The following is a 12,335-nucleotide window of genomic DNA, read 5'->3' as shown; positions in this document are numbered from 1 at the left end:
AAATGAATAAATAAATAAATTAAAAAAAAAAAAAAAAAGGAGTACCTACTGAATTAAGGGAAGCATTATATACCAAATAAATTTCTATGACCAGTTAATTCTTATATCCTCACCCACACCTATTACTTTTAAGTTAAAATGCTAATTCTTATAATAGTAGGTCAAACTGGCAGTAAGAACAAAAACATATATAGAGATTCTGCCCTTGAAAATATCCCTCATCTTAAAAATTAAAGTAGAATTGTATCATCTTTTAAGAATTTTTATAGAAGCAGGTTTTAATAAAAACTATTCTAGGGACTTCCCTGGCGGTCCAGTGGTTAAGACTTCGCCTTCCAATGCAGGGGGTGCAGGTTCAATCCCTGGTTGGGGAGCTAAGGTCCCCTATGCCTCATGGACAAAAAACCAAAACATAAAACAGAAGCAATATTGTAACAAAGACTTAAAAAATGATCCACATCAAAAAAAAATCTTTAAAAAAAAAATCTATTCTAAAGATAACAGAGTCAAGATTTTGGAGTTTACCTAATTAATCTGACAGCTTTCAGCTCCTCGGCAGTTGGTAAAGAAGTCAACTTCAGAAAAACCATGTTGAACGTGCTATCATCCACAAATGCTGCTGCCTTCTTCGCATCACTAATGGTGACGGTGACTTTTGCTAAATTTGAAAAGAATTTCTGTACAATATCAGCCAGGTACTGAACAGTGACATCGCCAACGAATAAGAGGTCTATTTTTGCCTGAAAGAGAAGGAAAAAAGCAGAAGCATCACACAATTAATGTCTGGGCATAGAGAACATGCCGTCATGTATGAGAAGATAAATAAAGGTTACAAATAGCCAATGACTGACTACTCAGCTATACTGAATGGTCAACTATAAGCATACCTCAAGGGCAGGAACTATTCATCTCATGTCCTTAGAACCTAGGGTAGTGAATGGATCTGAAAGTCATGCTATTTTTTAAAGTTTTGCCTACAAATACTATTCTACTGTGGTTTTCCTACAAGTTTCTTTCTCATCCTATTAACAATAGATAGGATTCTTTCTATAGGCCCAGTTTCCCAATTGCCCATCCTGCTGGAAAACCTGTTTACTAATGAGAGAACCAAGCTGGTGACTCTCCCACATGATTTATTTTGATGAAACACATTCCAGAGAACAGAGAAAGATTTAAATTCCCTGATCCTAAGAAATACTCAAATCAAGTCCTTTCTTTGAATGGAATATACATGCTATTCAAATCCGAACATTAGGAACCGAAGAGGCTCTTTATTTCCATTTGGGGATATTTTCAACCACATTCGATTAGAAAAAATATAATTTCCATCTTCATCTTTTATTTCTCCATGTTTTATTCTGTACAGATATTAAACACAATCCACTTAAAATGACAAAGAACAGCATTACTGAATATGCCAAACTTCTCTTTAGTAGTTTCAAATGCCATATATAATGTATGTATGGATGTATGTAAGTTTTGGGGAGCTTCATTCTGATCCATTGATTTATTTGCCTATTCCTGGTTAACAGCACACAGTCTATTTACTAGCTCTTTATGTTTTATATTTGCTAGAGCATATGGTTCCCTCCTTGCTATTTTTCAGTTTGGTTCTTAGATATTTTCCCACAGTGTCTCTTCCCACAGAATTTTATCAACAGCTTGTCAGGTTCCATAAGGAACCCTGTTAAAATTTTGATTACAGTTGCATTTATTTTAAAGATTAATTAGGGAATATCATTATGTATTACGTCTCCCTATTTAGGAAGTATGACTCAGAGAAATCAGATCTTTTCTTATCTCCTTCAGTTTTATAGTTACCTTCATACAGATTTTGCAAGTGTCTTCACACATTGATTCCTAGATTTTTCAAGATTTCAGAGTCATTGTGAAGGGGATATAGTTTCTCACTACATTTTCTGATTGATTATAGCTGACATAGAGAAAATGTACTGATTTCTGTATAAGGAATTTGCTGAAAGTACTTTTTGGTACTCTCCATTTAGTTCCAGTACTTTTTAGTTGATTCTTCTGAGTTTCCTAGATACGTAATCATATGGTTTTCAAAAATGACATTTTTGTCCCCGTCTCCAGAATTTATGCCTTTTACTTATTAACCTTAAAGCACTGGCTAGGACATTCAAAACAACGGTAAATAGCAGGAGTGAAGTGGGCATTCCTGCCTTGTTCCTGACTTTAGTGGGAATATTTCAAATGTTTTTACTACTACATGATAATGAAGGTCAATACCCTTTATCAAGTTAAAGAAGTTTCTTTCTATTTGGAGGCTAAGAATTTTAAATCAGAAATGGGTGTTAAAATTTACCAAATGCTTTTTCTGTATCAACATGGTCACTTCTTTTTTTCTCCTTTCATCTATTAGGTAGTGAATTACATTAATAGATTTCCTAATGTCAAGCCATCATTGCATTACTGGGATAAACCCATACTTATTGCAAATAGATTCAGTTCATTCATATTATTTTAGATTTTTGCATCTATGTTCATAAGTAAAACTGGATAAAATTTTGTTTTATTGTACTGACTTATCTGGTTTGGGTGTCAAGGTTATGCCAGCCTTGAAGCAACAGAAAGCTTCGAAATTATTCTACGGTCTTGAATATTTTATAAAACATAAATTATTGGCTTCTTGAAGTTTAGGTAAAACTTGTCTGTGAAATCTGAGCCTTAAGTCATTTATAAAGGTAGGTTTTAGACTACCTTTTACAGTTCCTTAATGCTTACTAGTAAAATAAGTGTTCCGCCTTTCTTAAGTGAATTTTATTCATATATTTTTAAAAATCCACTTCATTTCTTTTCAAATGTACTAATTTTTAAATTTATATAACATTTATTACTTACGTTGAGTTCATCTTGCTTGCTTTCCAACTAGACATTAAATTTATTTATTTTATTTATTTATTTTTGGTTGCGTTGGGTCTTCGTTGCTGTGCGCCGGCTGTCTCTAGTAGCGGTGAGCGGGGGCTACTCTTCGTTGCCGTGCGCGGGCTTCTCATTGCGGTGGCTTCTCTTGCTGCGGAGCACGGGCTCTAGGCATGTGGGCTTCAGTAGTTGTGGCTCGCGGGCTCTAGAGCGCAGGCACAATAGTTGTGGCGCACGGGCTTAGTTGCTCCGCAGCATGTGGGATCTTCCCGGACCAGGGCTCGAACCCGTGTGCCCTGCATTGGCAGGTGGATTCTTAACCACTGCGCCACCAGGGAAGCCCCAACTAGAGATTAATATATAATTAAATTTTTTTCTATCTTGTTTTTCTGGTAATGCTTTATTAGAGACTGTAGAACTATGTGGTCCAATATGTGGTTATTTAAATTTATGTTAATTACAATGAAAGTGTGAAATCAGCTCAGTTACACTAGCCACATTTCAAGTGCTCAATATCCACATATGGCAAGTGACTACCACTTCAGCATAATTATAGTTTCATCATTGCAGAAAGTTCTATCAAATGACACCGTCATCCAAGTGGCACTTTGTTGTACCCTACGAATTTTGATATATTGTGGTCATGATCATTCATTGCTAGTTCATATAATTTCAGTTTATATTTCCATTTTAACCTAAGAGTTATATTAAACTCCTATATGAAGATGTTAATTTTCAAGTGGATAGTGTTTTGGTTTTTAAAAATTTATTTGGCTATTGACTCATTTCTTATTTCAGTGCATTGTCAACAGTGTATGCACACTATATGACTTCTACTTTTTAGAACTGGTTGATATTTTCTGGGTGACTTAATACACAATTTTTAATGTTCCATGGATACTTGAAAACAATGTGTATTTTCTGTTAGGCATACAGCCTCTACATAGCTTTCAGACTGAACTTGCTCGTTGCTTTCTTATTTTAGGTCTACTTGATCCTTCAGTTTATGAGGTAGATATATAAAACCTGCCCTCTCTAATTACGGTTTGTCAATTTATCCATTTCTCTAACTATAGACTCTATAAATAAACTATGGATTAGGTACATAAAGGTTCATAACAATTATACATATTCATATAAATATATAACAATAATACTTAATATACACTATATAATGATCTACAATGTTTATGTAGTATGTATTAACATATAAATATAATTATAGAGGAAAAACTATATATAAAATATATCTTTGTCCTTTTTAATGCTTTTCACCTGAAATTTTATTTTTTTCTGATATACAGCACTTAGTTTTTTATACCTTTATTTTGAGGCTTTCTGTATCATTTTGATTTTGTATGAATTTTTTAAATAAAATATATTTGACTTTTTTAGGTTTTTTCCAATCTGAGATTTCAGTTTTTTTTTTTAAAGTTTTACTTGATTTTATTTATTTATTTATTTATTTATTTATTTTTGGCTGTGTTGGGTCTTCGGTTCGTGCGAGGGCTTTCTCCAGTTGCGGCAAGCGGGGGCCACTCTTCATCGCGGTGCGGGGACCGCTCTTCATCGCGGTGCGCGGGCCTTTCTCTATCGCGGCCCCTCCCGTCGCGGGGCACAGGCTCCAGACGCGCAGGCTCAGCAATTGTGGCTCACGGGCCCAGCTGCTCCGTGGCATGTGGGATCTTCCCAGACCAGGGCTCGAACCCGTGTCCCCTGCATTAGCAGGCAGATTCTCAACCACTGCGCCACCAGGGAAGCCCTCAGTTTTTAATATAAGTAATTGTTTTTAGTAAGTAATTACTTACATTAATGGCACTAGCTAACGAACATTAATTAACTAAGATAATCAATGTAATGTAATTAATTGTGAAACATTCATAACTTAACATGAAATGGTCTTATTCTCTTCATTTGTTATTTCAAGTTTCCCATTTACTGTAATTTTGTTTCTTTTTTCCCACACTTTCTGTTAGGCTGATCAAATTTTCCTTTTTCCCTCCTGCTGCTCCTACAATACTTTGGGAGTTAAACTCCTTATTTATGTTCTTAAGTGGCATTAGGGCTCACAATTCAGTGCTAGCTTTATAGTCAAAATACTCCTCCAAGTCAAAATCTGTTTGTCTCTGACCTTTGAAGATACTGGGCCATTTTCTTCTCACAACCAGAGTTGCTGATGAAAAGAAAAAGCTGCCTTGTTTTTCTTTTAGTGCTTTTCTCTTATGCTGTGGATTCTGATCATTTCCTAGGATGTGTCTGGAGATGGACCGTACTCAGCCCACTTGGCACTCAGTGGATCTTTGGCTCTGGAAATTTCCTTCTATTATTTCTTTGATTATTTCCTCCTCTGTTGCCTTTGTCTATCCTTGGAAACCTTCTATTAGATGCTGGACATCCTAAATTGATCCTTCAAGTCTCAACTTCTGCAAGACTTTAAGTTTATTGTTCATATCACCAGCTCAGGCTTTAGTCCTTCTAAAGACTTTTACAATTTCAGTTAATTTAACATGAATTGCTCATTTCTAAGACTTTTTTCTCTCTTTTGATAATTTATCATAACCTGCTATTTTTAGGACACGATATCCCCTGTGAACATACAAATTAGAAATTTTAATTTTTTTCTATCCCCTTTATAATCTGCCTCTGGAATAGTTGTCTGGTGATCCTTGGTTATCCAAACATAAATATGACTCAAGGACTCAGCTGACATGTATGAGCAGTTTCCCCTGCAGTTGGGGTGGTCTGTTTCCCCAGTCACTGTTTCTTCTAAACTGTGGGTTTGGTGTGAATGGTAGGGATGATGGAAGAAAGGCTGGAGAGCAAAGTGGCAGGGGCCAGCTATTTGTCAAAATATAGGCAGGCTTTACTCTGAAAACCAATCACTTTGGTTTATTTCCCTCCTGGGCAGAGCTGCCTTTCCTTTCACCCTTGTCAATTGTAGACAATTGTATTAGTGTAGTATTAGTATTAGTATTAGTGTAGTGTATTAATAATTACACTAAAAAAAAAAAAAACCATAAAAACCAGGATATCCCGGGCTATGAATCACTTGTAAACCTTTCTATTAGAAAAGTTTATTTTCTTTTTCCTTTAGAACCTCCTGCCACTTTTATGCATCTGCGTAAATGTGTTTGATGTCTATGTAGTCTTGCCATAGATATTTATTAAGCCCCTACAACAGGGCAGATGCTGTGCTGGGAATTCAAGGTGAACAAACAGACAAGCTCTCTGCCCTCATGGGGCTTACATTCCAGGAGTCTTTTTTTTTTTTCCTGCTGATAAGAAAGTATGGCTTTCAGTCCTTGGAACACAGGGAAAACAGTGGATGAGCCTCAGTTCTACCAAAGCTATTACTGATCCTTTTTTAACAGTTTGATGCAGTGGGAAGAGGGCAAAGGCTTTCGAGGTACGCAGAACAGCGTCTGCCGCCTGTTCAGCCACTAACTAGCAGCTCTGAGTAAGATACTTATGCGATCCTCATCTGGGGGGCAATAATACTTACATCACAAGACTGTTATACGGAGTAATGTTTGTACAATGCCCTGTAGGTGGTAGTTATTGCCATGTGTTCTCAGGTAATACCAAACCCGAGCACAGAACCCATCAAATCAACCTGATGGGGAAGGGGAGATGGAGAGAGAGAATTAAAAGGAAAATTTATCTATGTCAGGCAGTGAAAACAGCCCTAAAACCAAACTGCTCTCTGCATTACCTGAGCCATAGGGCTCGGGACACAGGGCCAACTGAGAAGCAATGGTAAGTTTTGAACAACAGGCATCAGCTGCTAACTTGAGCCCTTTCCTGGATAGCACCTAGCGCTTCTGACCACATTCCCCTCAGAGGCCCAGTTCCCAAATTCTCCAGAGTCGCTCAGCTAGTTTTGTGGAGAAAAGTCTAGAGCAAGCTTTGAAGGGCAGAACCCAGGTACTGGGGAGAAACTGAGGAGAGGCGGAAAGAGATCTGGAAAGGGATGGGGAAGCCAAGTATCACTCACCGGTCCTTCTGTGCCGGAATCTAAGCTTTTGCAGTGCCTGGCAGCAGGACACAGAGGGGCAGGAAAAAAGCAGCTCTGGAAAGAACTGATTTGCCCTCCTGCCCAAGGCTTCCTTCCCTGCCCCACAAAACCATCACACTAGGAAGTTCCTAATCAGACAAATCAGGACACTGCCCTAGTCCACTATCCCCAAGTAACCCAAATTAACTGAATAGCTTCTAATCAACTTCAATTTGAATATTTATATAGTTAAAAATATCTTGTTGATGGTGTAATATGAGCACAGGTGATGAGAAGGATCCACAGATAAGAATAAAAGGAAAATGAATAGGGCTTCCCTGGTGGCGCAGTGGTTGAGAATCTGCCTGCCAATGCAGGGGACATGGGTTCGAGCCCTGGTCTGGGAAGATCCCACATGCCGCGAAGCAACTGGGCCCGTGAGCCACAACTACTGAGCCTGCTTATCTGGAGCCTGTGCCCCACAACGAGAGGCCGCGACAGTGAGAGGCCCGCTCGCCACAACTAGAGAAAGCCCTCGCACAGAAACGAAGACCCAACACAGCCAAAAATAAATTAATTAATTAATTTAAAAAAAAAAAAAAAAGGAAAATGAATAAAACGTTCTAGTACATTAGGGTCTGGAAAACTGCCTTTAGTACCTCTAAGATTTTCACCTGTGAGCACCACGACTTGAACCAATGCTAGGCCTCATTTGGTGGAAATTTTTTCCTGTTTGAATTGCTTACTGCACTCTTTTAACAAAAGCAATACATATTCATTGTGGAAGGTTGGAAAATTCAAAACAGTCTAAAGAGAAAATAAAAAGCATCGAAGTCCAGCACTCAGGGATAAACACTACTACACCTTGCTGTAGATCTGTTAAGTGTGGGCAGTTTTTACAATGCGACATCATCGTCACCAGTGCTCTTCATCCACTCTGATTTCTGAGATCAGGGGAAGACGCAGGGCACTCCAGTCTCTGCCATTTTTAAAACACTGGATTTCCATTTGCAATCTGTGGCAGGCTAAACCCTTAATTAGTAACAGCAGGTGCTGAAGTGCTTAAAGCAAATCACTCCTACATTTTAGTGAGCTGTTATTTATGTCACTCTTATCACTGGGAGCAGCACTGACAACTAGCAGCAGCTGCAGGGCTGATGCCCTCACGGGGCAATTGTTGGCCTCCAGTTTCCCCAGGAGTCAAGGGATTTAAGCAGCTCTATCCGGAGAAACTGAGTGAGCTTCTCTCCCAATGCAAACAAAAGGTTCAGTTGGGGCTTCAGACTCTTAAGGGTGGGAAGCCACAGTTATTTATGTACCACTCGATAATCAGATATTTTATTCAGAGTTCCATTTTGTGCAGCTTTGCCTAATCCTGCACCCCCAAAATACTGTTTTTCCTCTGAGTTTAAATAGGTGCCTCCATTTTTAAATAATTAAGAAAAACCTCTTAAACTCGGTCCACTCCAAGTGGTAGTGATTCCGTTCAGAACGCTTGTTCTTAAGGAGTGAGGAGATTTAAGTATGCAGAACATTCTCAGGGGTAACGAAACTTAAGCAGCACAAAAGGTTTCCCTCTCATATTTATCAAGACGTGAAATACTCAGAAGAAAGCCAACACCAGGTCACCTTGTTTTCTGGGGTCGGTGGGGTTTTGTTTATGCTTCCTTCCTAGTGGGCTGCTAATCACCTTTCATTTTTATCGAAAACAGTCACCAAAATGATTCTGTGCGTCTGCCGAGGGGATGATAAATAAGGTGCGTCCAAAAGAGGCCAGGGGGCCTTTTCACTTCCAGGGAGGGTGGGCAGCTGTGTGAAGAGGGCAGACGCGTCTTTCCGCCAACGGCACGGTCTCTACACACGTCTGCCTGTTTGGGGGTCAGCGCGGAGAGGGCAGTACAAGGACACTCTGGACGCCACGGCAGTGAGCAAAGCGAAAAAAGGCACCTCGAGCTGTGCAGACAAGAGAGCTGAAGATCAACTTTTCCATATTCAATATGTTGAATAAACTTTCCTACACTCAAACTTAGAAGTGTGAAATCAACTTTCCTATATTCAGGCTGAAACCAAAGTTGTCATTCCCGTTTTATCCGGCCACCAGCCCGAATATCTACCCTACGACGTCTTGCTCCCGCGTCGCCCCACCAACGGTCTGGGGCCGGGAAGATGGGTTTGGGTTGGCGAGAGTCAAGAACTCGAGGGGGTGACTCTGTGACACAGTCCAGTCGCCCTCCCTCCTCGGGCCTCCGCTCCGTCCTCGAGGTGGGCAGGCGCCCGCCGTGGGGCCCCAGGAGCGAGCCGGGACGCCCGGGGAAGCGGCCGGGACTGGCTCGCGCCCCGCAGTGGTCCCCGGGCCGTCCCCAGACGTACTGGCCTGCGCCCGGCGTGGCTGTGCCGCTCGACTGGGTCGCCGCGCCGGCCCGCGCGCGGTTTTAAACGCAGCTGCCTCCCCTTCCTCCTCCTCCGCCTCTTACCATCTCAGGGGTTTGGCCGAGCTCCCGGCCGATAATTGAGTCCGCCATGGCCCGTTGCCCACGTGCGGGTCCTGGGGCAGCCTCGCCACAGGAGGAGCTCGCAGCCAGCCCGTCGCGTCCGCCGCCCGCCGCGCGCCAATGGCTTCGGGCCCGCAGCTGCGGGGCGCCCGCCCCCGGCCCGCCCTTAAAGTGGCCCTGCCGCCCGCCGCTGCTCCGAGGGTCCCGGCCGGACCGGGGTCGGGGGAGGGCTTCCGGGGGTGGGGGTACCCGGGGGACGGGGATGGGCCGCCCCAAGGTGCCCTACAGGTCCTACGGAGACACCGTCATTGGCGCGCTGCCCACCCAAAGTTCCATTCCACGTGCCCCCGGGACATCACACAGCTCAGGCCTCGGGTGGAACTGCCACTCCCCGCCTTGGGGCGGGTGGCGGGGTGCAAGGGCTTGTCTAAAAGTCTTCAGAGTGTCTTATGGGAACGCTTTCATGTTTAAATATTAGGAACTAGCAAACTGGATTATTTTCTTTTTCCAAGACAAACATATGAGAGGACAGGGAAGGTTGAGGACTGTTATGGTGCTTTCTTTCCAAACTACTAAGAAGCTAAAAATTTTAGAAGCATTTCATGTTGTCCTGTGAGTCAACAAATATTGTCCTCATTTTCTCAAGTGAGAAATCTCCAGGTGGTGGCGGCTATGTAATCCGCTTTGTTCGGCCTTGCTAGACATTTTATTGAGATCCACCGAGTGCCAGGACCTGTAGGGGATCCTTCCTCTTGCCTTTACTACTGTTCCCACTGCTGAAAGTCGGTGGGGGTGAGGGGGTGATGGTATCTTACGGTGTTTTTCACTCTGGATTTGCCTAGACTCTTGACCTTACTTGAACATGTAATACGCACATGCTCCACTTGAACCACCATTTCTGATCTCTGGGCAAGCCTCCTGTTTCCTGAGCAGGTGGCGGTGTGTTCTGATTTAGATCATGACAGCATGCAAAAATATAGTGGTTGTCTACGATTTTCATGGGAAGAAAAGTACAGATAAATTTCTGATGGGATCATTCTGCACTATTTTTGGAAGTAAATGTACACATTTTAATAGATACGAATTTTGGTTCTTGATTGCTTTTCCAACTAATCAGGAACTGAGTGTCTCGCTAACCATCTGTGAAGCAGTTAGTTTGCCCAACAATAACAGCAGAGGTGAAATCATGCCCAGGCATTGGGGTAGGGGTGAATTGAGGCAGCTTTGAGCGCTTCCCCCAGTCTGGTAATCAGTTTTGCCTTGACCTAAAGGTCTAGATTAGCAAGTCTGATGCTAAAAGTGACAAAGACATTGTGGAAACTGACACAGACTCATTGCTTTTAAATTTGAGCGGACGATGCCCCTAAGTTTATGTGAGAGGAAGTAATCATTCCTGTGTTGGAGGAAGCAGAAAGATAATAAAGCTCTTCAGCATCAAGAATATAAGATCCAAGCTCCATAAGAACCAGATTAGATATTTGAATAGTTTCCAATCTCTTAAAAGAAAGAAAAAGAAGCTTACTTTGTAAATGAGCAGGCATCTACATCATAAACAATGACTCTCGCTGGGGGCGATTTTTGTCTCCCAAGGCACATTTTTTCATTGTCACAACAGGCATCTAGTGGGTAGAGGCCAAGGATGCTGCTAAACATCATACAATGCACGGGACAGCCTCCCAGAACAGAGGATTAGTTATCTGGCCCCAAATGTCATTAGCACTGAGGCTGAGAGGCTCTACTATAAACCTTCTGAATTATAGCATAGAATTATAAACCATTTAATTTCTTTATCACGTTTAACATTCTTGAATCATACTCATTTTTATTATTTGAGACAAATGGGTAGATGGACTCTTTCTGTGGTTCCCTAGAGTAACAATATGCTACTTATATTCTTGATGGAAAACTGAATACCAAGAATCATAAAATATAACAAGAATAATTCTACATAGAGAAATATATTTTAAAATTTGCATTCAAAATTAACAGTTCAAACTGCCTCTTAGAAAATGGTTTTCCAATCACTTAAAATTATTAGCATTCATAGCATACGCATTACATTATTTTCCCCAAAACTAAATTATAATTGTATACTTTTCACAATATGCAAATTACAAATAGATTTGTAAGTAATACAGTACACATGGTCTCTTCAGATGAACTCATGAAGAACCTATGCTTAAAAAGTTTGGAAATTTTTCATCCAGCTATTTTATAGGAACTGTTCTATATAAGCTATGTCCAGTATTGTTGCTTACCTGGCTTGTTCTCAGAATCACAGAAATTTAGAACTCAATAAGAACCTAGAGATTACCTAATTGTCCTTTCCTTTCAAAGATGCTGAGGTCCAAAGAATGTTCTCATAAGTAGGTAGGACTGTAACTACGGAAGTTGAAAGCCAGAGAATTAACTAATTTCAATCATTTTTACTGATAATTTCTTACATTTACTAATGCACTGAACTCACTTTTAAAATGCATATACTTTCAAACACTATGCTTGCAATATTTTTGGAGTATTAAATCCAAGAGTCTACCATAACTTGACTAACCATTAAGTTCCATTATACAATTATAAACAAAGATATTTTCATAATGTTAACTGAGGAAGGTGATTTTTGCTTCCACTTTTGCCATCTTCCCCAATCTCCTTTCAGGCAATTCATCGTAGAATAACCAGAATAATCTTTTAAAATATGTCAGAATATTAACTCCCTTTCTCAAAACCCTCCTGTCAGAAAAAAATCCAAATTATTTTCCATGTCTAACAAGGCTTTATACCATCTGACTTCATCAACTTTACCTCTCGCCATTGTTATGACCTTTCATGACCTCTCATCACACTGCCTTCTTCTTCCTAAAATACCAGGTAAGTACAAAGCTAGAATACTTTGCCCTTGTTCTTCCTTCTGCTTGGAATGCTCTTCCCCAGATTTCTCCATTTCATGTAGATTTGTTATGTCACTT

At 40.7% G+C, this 12,335-nt stretch overlaps 1 protein-coding gene across 2 annotated transcripts in view; it reads right to left on the bottom strand.

Annotated features, from left to right (window-relative positions):
* SOHLH2 (spermatogenesis and oogenesis specific basic helix-loop-helix 2) overlaps window positions 1-9,533 on the bottom strand; it is a 40,621-nt gene extending 31,088 nt beyond the window's left edge. Inside the window, exons 1-2 of one of the 2 annotated variants that reach the window (XM_057532988.1) lie at window positions 9,352-9,533; window positions 526-740 (exon numbers count right to left, since the gene is read on the bottom strand). In XM_057532988.1, the coding sequence (XP_057388971.1) occupies window positions 526-740; window positions 9,352-9,399 (263 nt within the window). In that variant the 5' untranslated portion in view covers window positions 9,400-9,533. The remainder of the gene's footprint in view (window positions 1-525; window positions 741-9,351) is intronic. The other variant, XM_057532987.1, reaches the window with a different exon arrangement.
* Window positions 9,534-12,335: the final 2,802 nt, after the last annotated feature.

The sequence above is a fragment of the Balaenoptera acutorostrata genome, chromosome 18 (assembly GCF_949987535.1).
Source record: "Balaenoptera acutorostrata chromosome 18, mBalAcu1.1, whole genome shotgun sequence".
NCBI classification, from domain to species: Eukaryota; Metazoa; Chordata; class Mammalia; order Artiodactyla; family Balaenopteridae; genus Balaenoptera; species Balaenoptera acutorostrata.
Note: the sequence above shows the minus strand (reverse complement) of the source record. Positions and strands in the feature narration are given on the sequence as shown.